The sequence below is a fragment of the Dermacentor silvarum genome, chromosome 5, assembly GCF_013339745.2.
Source record: "Dermacentor silvarum isolate Dsil-2018 chromosome 5, BIME_Dsil_1.4, whole genome shotgun sequence".
NCBI lineage: Eukaryota > Metazoa > Arthropoda > Arachnida > Ixodida > Ixodidae > Dermacentor > Dermacentor silvarum.
The window spans coordinates 77,822,000-77,842,140 of record NC_051158.1 but is presented as its reverse complement, the minus strand read 5'-3'; the positions used below and the strand labels follow the sequence as shown (position 1 = coordinate 77,842,140).

The following is a 20,141-nucleotide window of genomic DNA, read 5'->3' as shown; positions in this document are numbered from 1 at the left end:
TGGCCATCTGGACGGACGGAACCACTGCAATTAATAATGATTATGCATGTTTGCAGATTGTTAATTGCCTTCTGCATTTAGAAAAGCATAAAGTGCCTTGAAATTTAGGTCAATAAGGGCAGCTAAAGCGTAGTAAACAAAGCCAGAAGAACAGTCTGAATCCACAAGCACGAAAATAAGACAAATCCTTGTACTAACCATTGTTCCCATGGTGGCGGAAAGATCACGGCGCCAGATTTCTCTTTGGTAATTATTGTAGGAAACTCTCTGCTCTGTAGTAGTGGTCAGTCTCGCGTGGTGGCATCCTTGTTCAAGTCTAGGCACTAAATGACGTGAACAAAGCAAGACAGAAATCTCATGCTGAAGCCCGGTCGTTGTTTGCCTTTCTTTTGCTTGCAGTGACGGCAAACTGAACATCTCGGCGAAGGACAATGACCTGGCATACCTCCTTCCCGATTCACTGACAGATGAGGAGAAGAGTGCTGCCAAGCGCATCCTCATGAGAGTCCAGGTCTGTTGTCATTTTCTGTGTTTAAACTACATAAACAAAATAGCCTGTGTCTATACATGCCAGGGGTTGTATTTCCTATCGACCGATTTTGGAGATAATCAATTTCAGTGCGCACTGGACAGCTTTCTTTAAGTCAACAGGATACTGTTCGATCCAGAGGGGCATTGCACTGAACATTACCTGATACAAAAGTGAAAGTATGTCTGTAAGTGATTGACCAAAGATATGGCCCTAGCAGTGAATATTTTGGTGCAACGTTCGAAAGAAGCTTCCGTGAGTACTGAAAATCTTTGAGTGTTGCGAGCGCAGTGTGCAGTCTCGTTGCTGTTCAAACGAAGTTGTGCATATTGATGCAAAAGTGCTTTGGGCCTTTGATGTGTCACTTTCTCTTTTCTACGTCATTTGCCGCCTTTTACAGCTGTGCAATGTCCTCCGCGTAAGTTATACTGCAGTTTTGCTGAAATTTTCTTGCTGCTACTTGTACAGTTCAATCCCAATGCTTTGAACTCGCATTTTATGAACTGATGGATAATTTGAACTAATGTTCAGGTCCATGTTCAGGTCCTGTCACAGTAGTGTGCATTTTAACGGGCATATGAATCAAGGAGGTTTGTGTAACATTCGGTAGGTGCCTGTCACAAACAGCGAGCACAGGAGGGTGGAGTCATGTTGTAGTCATGTCAGAGTGATCCTGTGTACCGTGCATTGGGCGCATGTTAAAAAACCCCAGGTGGTCGAAATTAATCTCAAGTCCCCCACTACGGCATGCCTCTGAATCATATCGTGGTTTTAGCACGTAAAATCCAAGAATTAAAATTTTTTTTATCATGTTGGAGTGATGTAGGTTGCCCTGACAACAGGAATGCGACTGACACGTCGGTGTGGCTGCTCTGCCGGCCGACAACGGCCAGTGTGTGGCACTACCGACGCGCCGGGACTTCATCGCCGGCTCCGCCGAGGATCATGCGGCGGCTCAATTGTTCGTATCATCCGCCATGACGTGAAAAGCGAATTGTAGCGTTCCAAATTTAGCACGTTTACTGTAAGCCAACGTGAATTGCGCCTGGTCTTTTGAAAAATTTGTGTCAGGCATGATCATATCACTGAGATTCTACTGTAATGTGATTTTGGAAAGCTGTTAAAATATTGTCATGTAAAAGGTGTTCTGTGTCTTTTCACAGAACCAAGAAGTTGAGAAGATTCGCTAGCATAGTTTTGCTTAGTTGTAGTTGAGTCTACTTGGAAATTTCACAATGATCAAGGCGACTTTGCCCTGGGAGACGAGCGTGACATTTGCTTGTTGTCTCCCACATCACAGATGTGGATCCAATGTGGAAGGCATTGCCCGCGTTGTACTGATCTGCTGGAAAGAACTTTTAAAAAGTCTTCCGACCTCAACATGCGACAAATTGCAGGCCTTTCCCGAGTCTGACTGCCACGCTGATGTGGCCCGTGTGGCCTGGTCGGACCTGCGGCAGGAGCTGGAGGCGGTCTGCCCCCGTCTGGACCCTCGGACTCTGGACTCGTTGTTGGAGTCACGTGCAGTGGTGCTAGGCCGGGCCTTCCACTATTACCGCTCGGCTGCGTCTGCCTACTTCAAGTACCTCCAGCTGCAGCAGCAGCAGGTACCTGTTGTTTGTTGGTCCAAGCGTCCTCCGCACTTTAAAACAAGCTTATACCCTTTGGGGGTCATCTCTGCGCCACAACAATCGTCATTTGTCTTGCTTGCATTTCCTTTCTTTCAAGAATGCTATGTCACGCCGATAACGGGTTTACCGTTTGTGACTTGTAACTACCAGGTGCAAAGCGTTAAAGAAAGGGAAGGTGTGCAAGATAGATGACAGTTATTATGACAATTATTGTTATATATGTAAACTATTCTTAGTGTGTAAGAATTTGACATGTTTAGCTGGATGCAGTCAGTATGGTAAACAGACTCGACTAGAAAAGCTTGGAGCAGCATAAATAAATGAGATGAAAAGCCCACACCACCAAGCTATGGCAAGTTAAAAAGGCTAATTAAAAAGAAAATGGGGTGTTGTGACCCATAAAGTAATTTTTGAAATAAAGCCAATTAATAAAAAGAATTGTCAGGGGAAGTCTAATTAGTCGTATGCCAGAAGCAAATGAATTTTTCAACTGAACCTTACACAACCTGGCATCTTTTACACAAAGGCATCTTTTGCTGCTTTTGTAAGCGTTAACCTAGCTGACCAGGTAATTGGAATATCATGATAGGCATGGTTCAGTGAAATGTGATGGTGCATCTCGCCCAATTTACAGCTTACACCAGTAGTTGCTGAACTTTATGGGCTGACGTAGTAACTTAAAAAGCTGGAAAGCTATAAACAACCATTATTTCCTTGCACCTGACGAACCTTCAGGGCGAAGGACTGCCAAGGAATTTTCATGAGCCAAGGAAAACCTATAAAAATCTATATTAAGTTGCCAAACCTATAAACACCTATATTAAGTTGCCAACGTGGTAGACAACCTGAAGAATCATTTGGCATGTTTTGTGAATTGGCTCTTGGTTAACAAGTATTTTTTTTTAATTCATATCTTTAAATAAAGTCATTCATGAAATAAATGTTTGACCATGGCTGTAATAGCCTATTGCTTTCCTATTCTAAGTAAATCAACACAGTCAAGGAGCTCTGTTTGATATAATGGCTTCTGTGTGCACAATTCCAAACCTGTATGTATTCTTGTGGTCTTGCACAGGATGAAGACACCAATGTGACAGCCACCCTCCGACTCCTGCGCCTGGTGGTGAAGCATGCCTCTGAGCTCCGCGGCGAGCTCGAGGAAGGGCTGACGGACACGCCGACTGCGCCCTGGCGTGGCATCATCCCCCAGCTGTTCTCGCGCCTCAACCACCCAGAGGCCTATGTCCGCAGGAGCATCCAGAAGCTGCTCTCGCGACTCGCACGGGACTATCCGCACTTGATCGTGTTTCCTGCCGTCGTGGGGGCATTGCCAGAGCCACCTGGTGGCATTGGCGGAACCAGCGCTCTTTTTGGCGGAGCCACAGCAACGCCAAACAGCGACGTAACAGAAGACGAAGGAACGACGTCCACGCTGATGAGGGAGAGCTACATTGCCCTTGTCGACACGCTGGCAGCAGACGACGCACAGACCATCACCCAGGTGTGCACGGCGTTTATGAAGCGGATATTTGTGAGAGCAGTACTGTTGCATTGTGCGCAACTCGACTATGTGTAGAAAAATGATAGAAGCGATTTACTTTTATGCAGCATTTCTTAAATGGTTTATGCACATGTTTATTCACACGATTGCACAAAAATATTGCACCGTAGAAATTGTGCACTAGTTTCTGAGAACAAGAAGTATTGCCAGGAAGGCAAATTTTCTGCTCGTTTCAGTGAGAGTAAAGGGGTTGGTATTGCAGTGACCATTAAGCGGGTGTGTTTTTAGTAGTGCTGGGTGATAGTGCCATCATAGTCGTAACACATAAAGAGACATAACAAGCCGTCACTATAAATGTGGAACCAGAATCTTAAAAAGCACAACTGTGAAGAAGGAACCGAACCAGTTCCAAAACATCTGATAACTCATGTGTAAATCTTTTGGTTCAAGTTTATGCATACATGAGTATTTTTATAGGCAGATCTACTGTAAGATGATTCAGCATTACAGCCAGAAGGCTCCCACATCAATAGCTGAATCTATTAAGAGGGGACATGGTGTCTTAAATCATTTACCACTTTATGTGCCTGTTCCAGCGCCCTGCAAGTTCAGAAAGTAAAAAAAAAAAGAATTCACAAAGGTGCTTGCATTAGTTTTTAATTTATAAAAATGTACAACTTCCCTGCTCGTGTGTCAAAGTGTTCGTATTCAAGGGCATGAAAACAACACCCGCGTCGCTAAACTCGCCACGATCGATAGTACGCCTATGAGTCGCACATCGAGTTCAACACAGACCATAAGCCGTAAGCCCCCCATCGTTCATGTTTCTAAGTGCTATGAATGCACTGTCTCCACTAATGGTGACATTATAGACACAGCTAGCCTGAAAACGGGGTCTAGACTGCAATAACTCGTGTCTGTGCGGATAGTTGCGGGAGCAAGGGCCGGAACATTGTCTATGGCCCTGTGCAGTCTCCTAAATAAAACAGCACGCATGTGACGTCTGCGTCATGATGTAATCCATGACTCGACGATGCAGGGCTCTGCTTTGCTGTTTTCTAAACGAAGCTGAAAGCATATAACGAAGGCACTTGAAAACTGTGTGGCCGTTTCCTTGTCATCATGGCTTCTAGAATGGTATGCTGCACAGCAGAGAATGGCAAGGATTGCTGTATGTGGAAATTTTAATGTTTTTACGCGCAAGCCTAACTGGCCAGCTAGCGCAATCGGCAAATGTCTCTTCAAAGCCGCGAAGGAAGCAGAAGAGGGCGCCTGGAGGTGAACGGAATCGCGCGCCGGGGAAAGTACAAAAGAGTGCGTGGGAAAGCAGCGCCACCTAGAGGAAAGTCAAGGTGACGTTGAGCGAAGGGGGAAAGGAGAAACGAGGTGAAGCGTCGTTGAGGAAGGTAGGCGGAGGAGTGCTGGGTTGACCTCCTCTGGCACTTGCTACAGGTCTTGTTTGCGATGCAGACGTACCGAGTTTGTCTCGTGATAAGATCGTCCTCGCGCGCCGTACGTCGTGTGTGCGAGTGAAAGCGTGCGACGGTGTGCCGACAATGGCGGTTCAGTACTCCGGTTCTATTGATGGCTCAATCACGTATGGCGCGGCTGCGCGAGCAGCCGTCTTGAATACAATCTGTGATGCGGAGAGTGTAGGCGTCCAAGCACACCGAGGGCCGATAGCTTCGTGTGTGCTATAGCACACATATGCTTGCGTGTCACTCGTGTTCACAAAGTGGAATGTCACTGTAGCGTTTTCTTTTTTTTTTTTTCTTAAAATTTTATTTCTCACTTTCTCTGTGCTGAAAAAGCGAGAAGAAAAAAAACTTTTTTCGCTCAATCCTTCCGGGTTTTTTCCCAGCCCTTACATCTCTAGTTGTGTCGTGCGCGTGCCACAGGTGCGGCTGCTGGTGGGTGAGCTACGACGCATCACCCTGCTCTGGGACGAGCTCTGGGTGGGGGCGCTCAACGTGCACAGTGGAGAGGCCCACCGGCGCATCCGCACCCTCGAGGAGGAGGTGGGGAGGGTGCGCGCCAATGCGGGCCTCAGCGCTGCCCAGAAGGACACCCTGATCCGAGACAAGCACGCCCTCTTCTTGTGCCCCGTAAGTGACCACATTTTATGGCGTTGATGGCATTTATCGATATTGCATGCAGCTGAATGCGTAGCAAAATATAAAAGATGTGAAGGAAAATTTTCAAAGCAGCTTTTCATGATATGCGAGTGTACTCTGTCAGAATTTCATGGAGCTTAGGGAGCTTGAAATTAAAACTGATAAATTTTAGTCAAGTGTGTGAAGAATGGGCACGAATTATTTAGCGATGGGTTTTCATGCCTTGCCTAAGGCATTTTGCATGCCTTAGGTTGTAGGCTCCAAATATGCAGCTCACAGGCTGTATCTCAACATGTTGCAATGTGTGAACTTTTCCTACTAGCGATCTGTGCACCAGAACCAGATGATTGTACACACATATTTTCTCTCCAGTGAAAGGTAAGATTAAGATATTATTATTATTGCTATTAATATTACCTGCTGCACTAAGACTTCATAAGGTATGTAAATTGGCAGTCTAATTTCTCAAGTTAGGCTCGGCCTTTTTATTTATTTGTGTCAGATATTCCTAATACAGTGTTACGCTCATCGGACCACACAGTTATCCTTAACATGGTGTGATCTGCCATTACTGTTCAGCCAGGCACCGATTTACCCGAGTTGTGTAGTGTAACATGACCTCCCGCAACTGCACTATAAGCTATATGTGTATACATAGAGTTCTATGGGAATAGTAACGGGAGTCTGAAAAGACCGTACTGTGTCTGGTCCTGCACTATAAGCGGTTACACTATAAGTTGTCTATACTGTATGTTTGAATAGCGCAACATTTTTGACACAGGTGACTTCTGTCGTGTGGTTTTGAATGCCGAGGCAAACGCCAGGGCAACACTCTATGTACAGAAAAAGAAATGTAGAATATACACTGTATTTACTCGCATAGTAGATAGGGCAAAAACCTCTCTATTTAATGATGTCCACAGAATTAAACAAAAAAAAAAGTATTCTGGCTCTCTGTGTCAGTTAGTGATGTGCTGCATTGCCCTGTGACTGCACACGTGCAGACACTGCGCCTGCTGGAGCAGCTGCAGTCAGTGGTGACGTCCCGGGAACCCGAGACCCCGCACGAGGTGTGGTTCAGCGAGACGCTGGGACCTCTCATATCCGAGACACTGGCGACCCTGCGCAACCCGCACGACCCCTGGCGACCCCAGGCAAGCTGGGCGGCCCTGAGGCGCCTACACTTGCGCCTGCAGCGGCGCCCCCACGAGGAGGGACCCCAGCTACTCATGGAGCGAGTGTCGCCAGCACTTGCCGCACTCAAGAACTCGCGGGTGAGCAGCTTGCCAGAGACGGGCGGGGATCTTATCCATCCCTGGGATGTGTGAAGGCTCGAAAATTTTTCATAACGAGTCCCATAATGCCCTCTGCAAGTCTGTCTTTGAGCCGAATACATTAGAACCTCGTTCGTAAGCTTTGCAAAAGACTGCGAGAAAAAACTTATTAAATGTACGGTCAGAAGTTACTAAAAAATTGACAGGCTCAACTGTAGTTGACATCAATGCAATGCAAAGCATTGTGTGAGTCATTGCAGCACAAGACGCCGACATACTGATGGTGAGAAAGATTTAGAGCCTCTGGCGACCTCCCTCCAGTACAATAATGACAATATTACAATAATGCCTTGACAATAATGCCTCTGCTGCCGGTGCCTCTGTGATTTCCTTTCCACACGCCAGCGATAATGTACTGCATTGAGGAAAACAAAAGTACTCAACTTCTTTTCCAAGAAATATTGTGCTTCATATAGATTCATTTCTTTGGCTGCAACTGAAAAACATGGATAACTAATTGACTGTAATATAAAACAGAAAATAACGAATGAGCTGCTGATAGTGCGATGAGAGCTGTTCACAGTGAATCAGTCCTAAAAAAAAATTTGGAAATTTAGGCGGTTTCTAGTGGCCAATAAATCGTCTTGTGGTACAGCCTTGGGACGTAGAACACTGGCACTGTATTGAGCATCAGATGCACTCGCCCGTCTGCTCATGCTCTGCATGATCATGGTGCTTTGGCAGTATGAATGCCAGAGAACACTAAGTCGTCACATTGTCAAAGGAATTCGACGTCCCCTCGTTCATATTCACCAGTGCCTTTCCTCCGCACAATTTGCAGGTACCCATGCCAGGATGTTCTGGGAATGTCCGCATAGCAGCTGTCCAGTCGTCCATAGCTGTGCTGCCCACAAAGACCAAGCCCAAGAAGCTGAGCTTCCAGGTTCGTTGACCTTTCCGTGCCAGCAGTATCTGGCCGTAAAGCCTCTGCAAAAGCAGACTTGCATCATGAGTTACGTTTATAACCTGGATGCTAATGAACAGATGCCTCAGGTTGTACTTTGAATTTCGTCGAAACATACAAGAGGGTTTTCACACTTAATAAATTAAATATACGTATGTGCCGCAGAACAAGTCGCATGAAAAAAAAAAAAGCATGTACTTGACAGCTGTATTTACTTGATTGTAGCGCGAGTTTTTTTCGCGATTTTCGTTGCTTGAACTCGACCCTCGCGTTTCATTCGAATAACGGCAAAATTGACCATTTTAAAACAAATAATCTAAAATCCGCAGTTTTTAGCGTTAAATTTGCATCGTGCATCTTTAATTCTTGATCTAATCCATAGGCAAGTCAATCGAAGTCAAAACTTGTTTTTTGTTAGAATCGTCGCCATTGTGGCCGTGCTTGTGACTAGTGCTACAGTTATGGTGCTGCAATATCCAGTGGCCTTTCACATTTCGACTCACCTTCAATCACAACGTTATGGCGACGCGGCACTTTTGGTATGACGCCCGCTTCGAGAGACGAGCAATTTTGATGGCCGAGGGAGCTGGGGTAACTGCGTTGTGGCTAGGCGTCAACGAGTTGACGATTTGTGGATGGCAGGAAACGCAGGAGGTTAAATGCGAAGCCGGTTGGAAGGGCTCTGTCGACCTCATAGTGGTCTGGTACTGCCCCCGAATGAAATGGTTGTGTAGTGTTTTAAGAAGTGCCTAAACTAAAACGAGCTCGACGACACGGAGGATGACTTGATTTTCAGGCGATCACTTTCGGAGATGGTTTCACTTTTGCGAGCCTCTGCTCATTCCAGCACTGAACCCCATTGAAATATACAGCCGACAGCACTCTTGGCACAGCACCAGAAACACTTGTCGGGGACGCATTCGGTGCCAGGTCACGCGAAAGTTTGCGGAAGTGATTACCAGAGAATCCTGCCCCAGCACATATGGAAAGCGTGAAAAGCCAGCATTGGTCAGAATTGGCAGGAGAGGAGACCCATTGCATGCATTGAAAGCAATTTTGTTTTTTTTTTTCCCCACAAACTTGATCACAATATTCTTTTGTTTTGATTTTTTACAGATAGCATGTAAGTGCCTAATGAATATTGGGTATAACAAAGGTATCTCCGTGTTGTGTGTGACCCCATTACAGCAAGGTTCCACTGTCTCTGTTTGTGGAGGATAATCTTACTGGCCTTCATTTCAAGTAGTACAGTCAACGACTATTTTCCGGACGGCGCCACGTACCCCATAGAGTTAAAGTATAAGAACGTCTGAAATTTCGGGCGCAAAAAATACCTTCGCTGTCCGATTTTGCAGACTTTTTGCCATGACCGCAGGTCCAAAGTGGCATTAATTGAATCCACCGCCGCCGCCATCTCGATTATCTTGCGGCCTCGAACCGGGGCTCTAGCACGCAGATCCGCTGGCAGCTGTAACCACCACTGTGGCAACGCTAGGCCTAGCTACTTCGACATTCGCTACCAAGCTTCTTTATGTTTGATGTTGTTTTTTTTTTATTGAAACAATTCAGCCGCTGTTAGCAATGGCGCAGAATCCGCCTTCGTAATCCTCGCCAATATCTTGGAAGCTCGGAAAGGACGGCGCATGGCATAATGCCGGTTTCCAAAGGTCAGCTTCGCCTCGATACAGGAGTGTTACGCAGTGAAGCATGCGAGAAGTATTGTGGTGAAGCATACCAAGAGTGGGAAGGGGTAATTGTCACGGGACACTGTATGTATTCCTTAATTATACACGCGTGCACCCGCAGTCTCCTATCACAGTACGAGCGCCGATATGCCTAATAAGTGTACTTGAAGGAATTTAGAGCTCTTTCAGACGTGCCTGTGGCTATTTGAGCCCTTGGGAGCAGTAAAAGGCATGCGTTCATGTTTTCGGACTGGCATCCGACTGAATCGGAAATCGGACTGAAAACATCCGATTTTTCTGATGTTTTTGCGACCCCTTAGGGAGTCCGAAAAAGCGGGACATTGAGTGTAATCACTGTGAGGGCTTGAATGTAAATGAGGTGTTCTGCCTGAGTGTGTATGGGCCTATACATATTGCTAAGGTTTCTCTGTTTTGTTTGCACCCTGTCCAGGGCTCGGACGGCCAGCGGTACACATTCCTTTTCAAGGGCATGGAGGACCTGCACCTGGACGAACGCATCATGCAGCTGCTCAGCATCTGCAACAGCCTGCTGGCACGGGGTGCGACGGGGGCCAGTGCACCGAGGGCCCGCCACTATGCGGTCACCCCCCTCGGCTCCCGTTCGGGGCTCATCCAGTGGCTGGACGGTGTGACCCCGCTGTTTGCCCTCTACAAGCGCTGGCAGCAGCGCGAGGCCGCCTCTGTGCTGAGACCCTCAGAGCTGTTCTATGGCAAACTGACACCACTGCTCAAGGAGCAGGTAAGCCTACTGTTGAATCGCAATAGCATGTTCCCAATTGTGTTTTACTCTGTGCTTTACAGTCACTGAACAGTTCCACTGCGAAGCCCATATGCTCGTAGTTTCCTTGCTCTTGTTACTGTGACAGCAGTTGAAAGCTCAAAATAAATTCTATGTTCAGCTCGTTACCTACCGGATTCGACTTTGGTTGTAATAACGCTTGCCCTACTGTAGATTAGAGCCAGACAAAGCTTGCTCAAGCAGAACATGCAGCCACTCTCTAGAGCAGTTGGAAGCCAGGAGCACATCAGCAGTGCTTCTCTCATCAGCAACATGGCAGATGTACTCAGTGTGTACACTGTGTGGTTTGGAGTGCTCTTGGCAAGAAAGCACACGGCACTGCAAACATGCAAAAAAAAAGTCATTTATTGCTCCTTTTATACAAGAATGCCAGCTATTCATAATGCATACTAGTTCCTCAATGGAATGCTGAGAAATCAAGGAAGTTCAGCTTTCCACACAAGGTTACTAAGTGTTCACCCATTCTCAACACAATGGCATCCTCGACAAACTGAACCGGTTTGCCGATTCAGGACCTCCCCATGGGCCGTGGGCCGTTTCAGGACCTCCCCATTCGCAGTGGTGCGATTTCTATACGATGCTGCAATTCATTTCTGAGTGGTCATGTTTGTCATGTTGCTTTTCAAAGTGCATTGGGAGCCTTCTGCGGGTTAGTCCCCCAGAGCATTCCCAATGAGAGTGCGGGGGCCGTCTGTGCAAGGCACCAAAATCCCAAAGACAAAGCAGAGGAAGGGAGTTCCTCGTGTTGCCAAGTTATCCAAACTCTGTCAGGCAACTCTTCCACCTCCTGTCACAGCTGCGGTACAGTTGACTTCCATTAACTCGACCCTGACGGGACCGACGAAATTGATCGAATTATCCGGCAGGCTTTATTAAACAAGATGCAGTAAGAACGCCAGAAGACACCACTGATTCATTTGGCAGCATTCGCTTTATTCTAACACACCCCTGAATCAAACGCGCACCCACTTAAAGCAGAATACTAACATAGAAATGAAATTAAAGCTTCTAATCAAAGTAAAAATCTAATGCACACCCGATTTATAGCACAAAAAATGGCCAAGGGTCTAGTGCACAATGGCAGCCGGTTTCCTAAAGTCAGCTTTGCCATACGCTTTTCTAAAGTCAGCGTTGCCACAATACATCGGTGTTTTGCGGCAAAGCGTACAAACTCCGCGAAGGCATTAATTTTTTTTTTTTCATGTATGAAGGCGCTTTTTTGTGACCAAGTGGTCGCCGGCTCTCAAGTTCCACAAAATTTACTATTTTCTTATTTCTTGTTATTGAAATTCGTTTTATGGGACTCCTTGCTTATTCAGACATTTTCGTGCAGCCCATTCTGTGTAAAGATAATCGGTGCGCGACTGTACTTTGTGAAAAAGGTCGAATTTCACTATAACAAAGTGAAGTGCCAATTTTACCAGCTTCTTTATATCTAGGTTTAGCTGTATAGTGAACGCGGATATAATTATTGAGTGTAACAAAGTAAATTTTTGCACTGTTCAGTGGAACAAACATATGTTTGTAACAAACATCGGATATAAAGTAGCTATGTTTGTGTCAGAAGCAACATTACCATAACGAGATCCAATTTGCTAAGTTGTAGTTCTCGAGGAGCTGAGTTTGTCTGCGAGGTTGCAACCTGCTGCATTTAATTCAAATGTAAGGCAACCTGTCGCACAACTTGTGACTCCCTCGCACAGGGCATCACAAACTTGGACAATCGCCGGGAGTGGCCAGTGAGCGTCCTGGTAAGCACGCTGGAGGCGCTCATGGCCGAGACTCCCAAGGACCTGGTGGCCCGAGAGCTGTGGTGTGCGGCAGCCAGCGCCCCGCACTGGTGGCGCGTCACCTGCGCCTTCAACCGTTCAACGGCCGTCATGTCCACCGTCGGATACGTCATCGGCCTCGGTGACCGTCACCTGGACAACATGCTGCTCGACTTGCGCACCGGAGAGGTGGGTGGGAAAGCGCCACCTGTGGACATGCTTGCATCTGCCATTGCATAGTTCGAAATGTTGGGAAAAGGACTGGCGCAACGTTAAGGAGATGTGAACAAACACTTTAGCCTGTATTAGAGAATAGAGAGTAGCGTGCATTAGAGAATAGAGAGGAGTTGCTAATGTTCTAAATGAGTTTGGGTTGGGCAGGCCATGGGACGCATAAAGCAGGTAAATGGTGGTCTAATAAGAGTTAATAATGGAATGAGTGCAAAGGGGGAAAAAATGTAGTGCATGATAGCAGAGGAATAGGTATTGTGATGAAATTAGGAAATGCAAAATACAAGGAGTGACGCAGAATGCAAGCTGTATCTGCACATTTTTTGTCGTCAAATTGTGAGAAGCACAACACATGATTTATGAATACCTAAAGCAGGGGTGCATCAGCTGCGCCAATTGCACCATTTTGATACAATTTCGTATTTTTGCACTGAGCTGCGTCAAAACCGTGATATATGTCGAAATTGCGCCATGCTGCTCCAAAACGCCTGACCAGCCACGAAATTTCTTGGTTACAATGACATTGCCATGGCTCATTTAACGGACTGTGGGACTCGCGTAACGCCTTCGCTTGCCGTGAAGCGTAAGAAATCCAGGCTGACCGACTTCTGGAAATAAAACTTCCGGTAAGCGCAAGCTTGCCAACTTTGTCATAAATATGCAATGAAATTGAGATAATTCAAACTGCTTCATTGCGACAGTGCATGTGCCGCGAAGCGAGTGTTTCGCGATCGGCCGGGCACGCGCTTTGAGTTGGGCGTCGGCCGCAGTGCACGAAAAATGCTGTAACTGCGGCGCGAAATGCATTCTCTCATAAAGTTGACAGTTCATTGACCGCCTTTAGTACGTCTCAACCGTTGCCCCTCCGCCATCGTAAAGATTTCCCTAACGATGGTTTCGGTTTCGTTTGCGGCTTTCGTTCGCCCGTAATTTTGCGGGCTCTAACTCACATCTTTGTATAAGTTGCACCCTCCTAAAAACGGCAGTTCTTCCTAAAGAAAAAACGTATATGTTGTACTGGTCTACAAGACACACCTGTTCGTTCGGTATACGATTTAAAAAAAATAGTGATGTTTCACTCCATGAACACGGGTCACGTGCAAGCATATGGGTGTCATTCCTACATAATTGCGATAGCAATAAGGCACACCAGGCGCATTTCTGCAATCTTGGTCACCGCGATGTTCTCTATAAAGTCCAAAGGCGATAACATCGTCTTCGTGCGCCGTATGCCTTATGTGCGAGTGAAAGCGTGCGACGGTGAGCCGAATCACGCACAGAGGAGGAAAGCGGGACGGTATTGCGGGAGGGGGTTGGCTTGTGCTCTGGTAGCAACCGCGAAGTTTGCGCAACGGCGCACGCCGTATCGTGAAAGCAATCTGTAGATGCGACAACTTCGGGGTCGGTTGATTCGCGGTCGGCCTGCCGCCCCTTGCATTACTGCTCCGTCCTCGCACGGCTGCGGGAACTCGATAGCGCGCACAGAACCCATAACAATTAAGTGGCAGAGGAGGTCAACCCAGAGTGCTTTGCGTGGTCATAGCCTCCAATCCAATTTTGACGGCAGTTTTGCCGGGGAAGGAAACGTACACAAGTCACGCCGGCGAAAAATTCAGAAAGAAACCGCGACTTATACATCTGAAAATACGGTATATACATACAAATTTTGTGCCAACGAAGTTCCGCCACAACGAAATTTATCGCGTGTCCCGTGATTTTCGTTGTAGCAGTACTCGACTGTGTGTGTATACAGGGTGTCCCAGCTATCACGCAGCACGATTTAGAAAAAGAGGAACGGTGTTATGCGAAGCAAATCTAGTGCATATTGTTTCCAGTGCAGTGGAGTAGCCGCCAGTAATTTTTTCGTTACTGAGATTTAATTAGCTAATTGTAATTATCTAACTCGACAAGTACTGTCCTAATTATCAAAGTGTCAATGAGAAAATTGTAGAGCAGCCTGAAAGACTCCCGATACAGCTTTCTGTTGCTCAGTACGTGCTACATAAAAGTGTTTTTCCGAGTGTGAAAGAAGCCCGCCAATACACGCAAAATGCCTCGAGCGACCAGTCGCGCGGCAATTCTGCATGTATCGAGGTCGTTGTTCGGAGCGCGCGTTCAATTTTGCCAGGCGCGGCCTAAGTCAACCGTGCACGCTGAAACTGAATGTGCGCTTCGAACGGCCATCTCCGATCGCGCCTCTGCCCTCATCTACGCTGCTAATGTGAATTACCGTGTATACTCCCAGAAATGCAATGCAAAGTTGGGTGGTGCATTTATTATGCAGGGTAAATTTTAGGATGTTTTATGAGTAAGCGTTCTTTGTGAAACTGCTCCAAATTTGGGATTTACTGCTCCAAAACAGAGGGTTTTCTTTCTCCGTAACCTGCTCCAAAATAAGATTTTCCTGCTCCAAAAATTGCTCCAAATCCTATTTTCGCTGTTGCACCACTGCTAAAGGACATTTCAGTTGAAGGTTTCCTGGATCTATTCCCGTATTTTCATGGGGGTAACTTGCACCAAAAATTCCCCAAAAGTTAACAGCAAAGTTTGGGTGCAGGGTATGTGCAAATTCAGCCTTGAGGTGTGGCTTCACGGCAGTGCGGCACGCACTGCTGTGAATGTATGCATGCATTTGAACCTCTTCCGGCACGTTCCTGCTTGCTTTGTTGCAGGTGGTGCACATCGACTACAATGTGTGCTTTGAGAAAGGCAAGAACTTGCGAGTCCCCGAGAAGGTGCCCTTCCGCATGACCCCCAACATCGAGACTGCACTAGGGGTCACCGGGGTTGAGGGACAGTTCCGTCTTGCCTGCGAGCAGGTCAGTAGCCTCTACTGCACATGCCAAAGCCTGCATTGCAAGCAGCTTTCGGGGAGTGCTCAGATAATGACAAGAGATTGTGAGACCTCTCTGATAAGCTGAACAACCCAGAGGCTTTAGCTTGTTGTTGAGACTGTGTACTTTTGTTAAAGTGAACTTTTATGAGACAAGGCAGATTTCTTAGGTCCCTTTATGTTCACCTTATCTTTATCTGTTATTATTATTATTACTATTATTATTATGTTCATCTTAGTCTACTTCGCGAAGCCTAATTTATGTCTACTCAAAGATGAATACTTGCTTCGAGTCAATTTGAAGAAGTCTGCTTAAAGTTTGCTTGCAATGAATTTCCACCGTGTTAGCTTCAAATCATATATGATTGTGCACTTAAGCTGTGCGTTCCTCTTCTCACACTAATGACTGAGTGTTTGGCATTTGAGTCTTTGAACAGAAGTGTCCTAGTTTAGAGGGGGGGAGGGATGTGAGAGTAACTCGAACAATAAAAAGATTTGATGTGGCACTTGAGCATGTGTGTAGTAGCGCTCAGGTAAGGCTCATGTCACTAGTAGTACTTGTGTCGAGAGGTAGTTGGCGATATCCATTAGAATTAAAGGCCATTAGAAATAAGACATCTTAGATTGTTGTCTTATTTTCGATGTTGGAGGAGCTTTGCTAGATGGAGCAGAGAAACCAACTTGTGCTGATATTGTTAACTCTAATTAATGCTGCCTTCTTTGATAAGGAACTTGACATAATGAAAGAGGTACTCATCATATTGAAAAATAGTTTTTATTTAGCACAAGCAAAAGATATGCTGGATAGAGATATACATAATAAGCAGAGTGCCAGTCTTTCGTATGCGTATTTCATTTGCTTTAAGTTGGCTACCAACATAGACCAGCCAAAGATAATGGCCATAAGTTTGCAGTCTGCTACTGCTACCTTTTGCCTTGTGTTTGCTCAGTGTGATTTTGGTAATTGCCAGTTAATCTAAGACAACACTTACGCTTGATATCTGTACGTAGGCTTGAGCTGCTAGGGATGACTTTTGGGGCACTGCCTCATTGTTAGGCAAAGTAACAAGCCACTGCAACTAAAGAAACTGTTTAAAAAAAAAAGCACGGCCAATTTCAACTGGTATACAACTCATAAGTGTCCAGCCACATACACATAAAACACCTGATGGCCTGGTTACCTGCCCTGGCCATTCCTAGGCTTTTTGTGAAATGTCTTCTGGGGGGAGCGGGACAGCATCGTTACATGTTTGGTTGCGTTTTCCTCCTCCAGGTGCTGAAGGTCTTGCGCCGTGGTCGAGAGACCCTGCTGACCCTGTTGGAGGCCTTTGTGTACGACCCGCTCGTCGACTGGGACAGCAACACCGGCCTGTGCTCTCCCGCGTCGCGCCTGGAGCGGGACATGGCGAGCGCCCTGCTTGCCATTCGCATCCGTGAGACGGCCCAGCCCTGGGCGCACAACCGCAGGCTGCTGGCTGACGCGCTGGACAAGACGGCTGGGCTGCTCCGCGACTGGCAGCAGGCACAGGTGGGCATGCTTGTATGATTGACCCATCGCCGAGATATATATTTTTTTTGTTCACGGGACTGGCTGTTGATGTGGTGGTTGTTGAAATCTGTTCATACAGTAATCTGCCACAGTGGATCAGCAGTTATGGTATTGTGCTGCTGATAAGTTCATGTTCCAGTGAAAGTTAAATGCAAATATACATGGTTACTGAGAAGTTGAGTACACTTTAAAATTAAAGCAAGAACACTTATGTGGCAAGCCTTAGGTGCGCTTTAAATAACCTTACGTGGTCAAAAATAACCTGCAGCCCTTCAGAACAGTGTCTCTCATAGTGTAGTCTCAGTAGTTGTTCTGGAAGGTTGAACCTAAAATTACTTTTCTTGCTTGCCGCTTTTGTCATTTTTTGTAGATGATGTGATTACTGCGTGCGTAATCTGTCTGTGAATATTCAGCAAAATCTTAACTGCAAGTTGTGCCTTTGTCACCTAATCTCTTTTCTTTGTCCACATTTCACTTTGTACTATAAAGTGCGTCCAAATCATGACCTATTCTTATTGTGGTGTCATACCAACTCGTCTAGCCGACAGCAATGCTTTTGTTGTAGTACTGTAAAAGTAAATATATCCCTTCTTTGCCTGACGTGGTAGCTTAGTGGCTACGGCATGGCGATGCTGAACTCAAGATCGTAGGATCAATACCAACCACCGTGACCGCATTCCAATAAGGGCGGAATGCAAAAAAACCTTGTGTAGGGTTCATTTGGTGCACTTTAACCCCGTCATTGCCGTGACAAATTCCGAAAAAAAAATTCTAGAATTGTAAAGAAAATTGGCGAAAGTCATTGTGTATTATTTTTATGCCAAAATTACTAGAAACTAAACACATGCAGATGTGGAAAAATTGCTAAAAATTCACGCCAAGTTGGCTTGTCATCGGCCCCAAAGGACACTCGTTGTGATGGCGAGTTATCTCTTCATCGGTTACAGAGCCGCAAATGGCCAAAATTTATCTCTGTAGTTTTACTACAGCGTGCCTCATAATTTGATGTTGGTTTTGGCACGTAAACCCCCAGAGTTTAATGTAATTTGCATCCCTCGTTCCTCTCGCATGGTGGCAGGGTTGCGTGCATGCTGCGGAGCAGAGCCTGGGCGAGGCATGTGCCCAGCAGACAATCCTGGAAGAGGCCCTGGCGTCCGAGGGCAAGGACCACCCGCTCTTCTCGCTGCCCGCCCGTTACCGCGAGTGGGCGCTCGTCCAGGGGGCACGGGACTCTGCACTGCGGGCACTGCTGGTGAGCTGGCTCGCTCGGTCTGTTATTGGGAAATGAGTTGTAGTAGTAGTGCGCAGAGCCACAGAAAGCAAACATGAAAATGCTTTCCCCAGAAATCCCTGACAGCATTCCGCATGACATAAAATTAGAACTTGTCCAGCTTTATTTCTCACCACAGAGAGTATGGACATACCAAAAAAAAAGTTTTTTTTAAATTTTATGTGTTCATTAATATAGGCATTGTGATAAGTATATTAATTAGTATAGTCATTTTTTATTGTTTTTCTGAACTACTTAAAGATGAACTTGCCCCAGCATATTAAACAAATGCCACTACAAGCTTTGTGTTAACTTTCCCACACTTAAATCGTGGTTTGGAGGTATCAAAATGAGGGAATCGAGGATTGTGGCAATTTTAGCACTGGTTAGGCTTTAAGGATACTGTAGGCAGATACTGATCTGTAGGCAGTGTGCACGTAACGCTGTTTCAAACTAGCGTAACAAAAATGCTTGCGCTGTTGTTGCCCTTGCAGGAAAAGCTTGAAGAGTGTCGTCGCTGGAGTGCATTGCAGACGGCAGCCATGTCGGCACTGTCATCGGGAACGCCTCCTGACAGGTGGCGCCAAGTGCTGACCGCTGAGCCCGCCCTCGAGTCTGTAGGGTCACTGGCTCCCCTGGTGGAGTTTCTGCAAAGCTCGGGGCAGCTTCAATTGCTCCAGCAGGTAGGTGTGTTTACCCATATCAAGTTCGAGGGGCAGATTCTTAGCAGAACAACCAGCTACGAGGGGCAAGTCACTCTTCCAGCCTCCGGATCTGAAATTAGAACACAAGCATTGTTCATAGCGCTAAAATGCAAAGAAGTGCAATTGCAAAACTGGTTCCTGAGTTACCCGCAATGCACAAGTTCCTGTCCACTCAGCAGTCTTGACTTGACAGGTGTTCTCGGTCTCCCATTGGTAGACTTTTCCACCAAAACGAGCAGAAAATGTTGCTCCAGAAGAGAAGCACTTTGAATCTGCAATTGAATTTCGCCACTTGAAGTAGATAGGGTGATTCAAATGTGTGACTTTTGGTAATGGATGTTGGACAAAAACACTTGTTAGGCAAGGGCACTTTTGCACCAAGCTTTGTTAAAGAATCCAATGTGGTCATGATAACTCTACAGTCTCTTAAAGCCCTGTTTTGCTTTGGACATTAAAAGTGTACTAACACCAGCAAGTTGTGGAGGTGACGTGACTAAGTTGGCCACAAATGGTTGCTTTGGACAAGACGCGACCTTGTTGGGTCATTAGCCTGCTGCATGACATTTAATCTCTGGTACGGGAGTCTCACAGCTGCTGGACCAACCACTGACACAGGAGCAGGATGCCAGAATATGCTGGCAATTATTTTACATGGCGATGGCCGTGCAAGCAGACGTAGACAGCACAAATAACGAGAGGTTTTGGTGTGGTGACAGGCAGGTCACGTTGGCATGAACATCGGCCGCCATGAGTCACTCCTTTGGTGCCAGTTGCAATTGGTCGTGCAATCTCTGGCAATTGCTGGTGTGAATGCATCCTAAATCTTGTCAGTCAATCAGTCCAGCTATTGACTGTTCTGTGTTTGTCTTTCTCCTGCAGTGTGAACAGAGCGAAGGTGAACTGCTGGCACTGGTCCAGCAGTTGCGCCAGTCACTGCAGACGGCCCTGGAGCTGCTGGGCACATACTCGGCCATCGTGGTGCAGGGCCCCCCGCATGGCTGGCACCAGCCAAGCCACCGACTTCAACACTGGCAGCACTGGCTCGACGGCCTGCATCAGGACTTCACCCTGGCCAAGTGAGGGCACCATTGATAGGGCTCGAACTGGCGCTCTCGCTCGCAGATCTGCTGGCAGCCGTAGCCACCACCGCCGCAACGCTAGGCCTAGCTACTTCGACATTCGCTACCAAGCTTCTTTCTGTTCGGTGCCGTGTTGTTAATTGAAACAATTTGCCGCTGTTAGCAGTGGCGCCGACTCCGCCTTTGTA

The 20,141-nt window shown here is 46.6% G+C and overlaps 1 protein-coding gene across 1 annotated transcript in view; it reads left to right on the top strand.

The window, feature by feature from the left end:
• The window catches only part of LOC119453509 (serine/threonine-protein kinase SMG1-like), a 143,147-nt gene that overhangs the window by 48,962 nt on the left and 74,044 nt on the right, over nt 1-20,141 (top strand). The window contains 14 exon segments of the mRNA XM_049668204.1: nt 400-511; nt 1,356-1,490; nt 1,927-2,136; nt 3,236-3,661; nt 5,560-5,766; nt 6,780-7,049; nt 7,891-7,992; nt 10,150-10,458; nt 12,222-12,476; nt 15,191-15,337; nt 16,625-16,879; nt 17,979-18,152; nt 18,665-18,853; nt 19,754-19,950. Coding sequence (XP_049524161.1) covers nt 400-511; nt 1,356-1,490; nt 1,927-2,136; nt 3,236-3,661; nt 5,560-5,766; nt 6,780-7,049; nt 7,891-7,992; nt 10,150-10,458; nt 12,222-12,476; nt 15,191-15,337; nt 16,625-16,879; nt 17,979-18,152; nt 18,665-18,853; nt 19,754-19,950 — 2,988 coding nt within the window.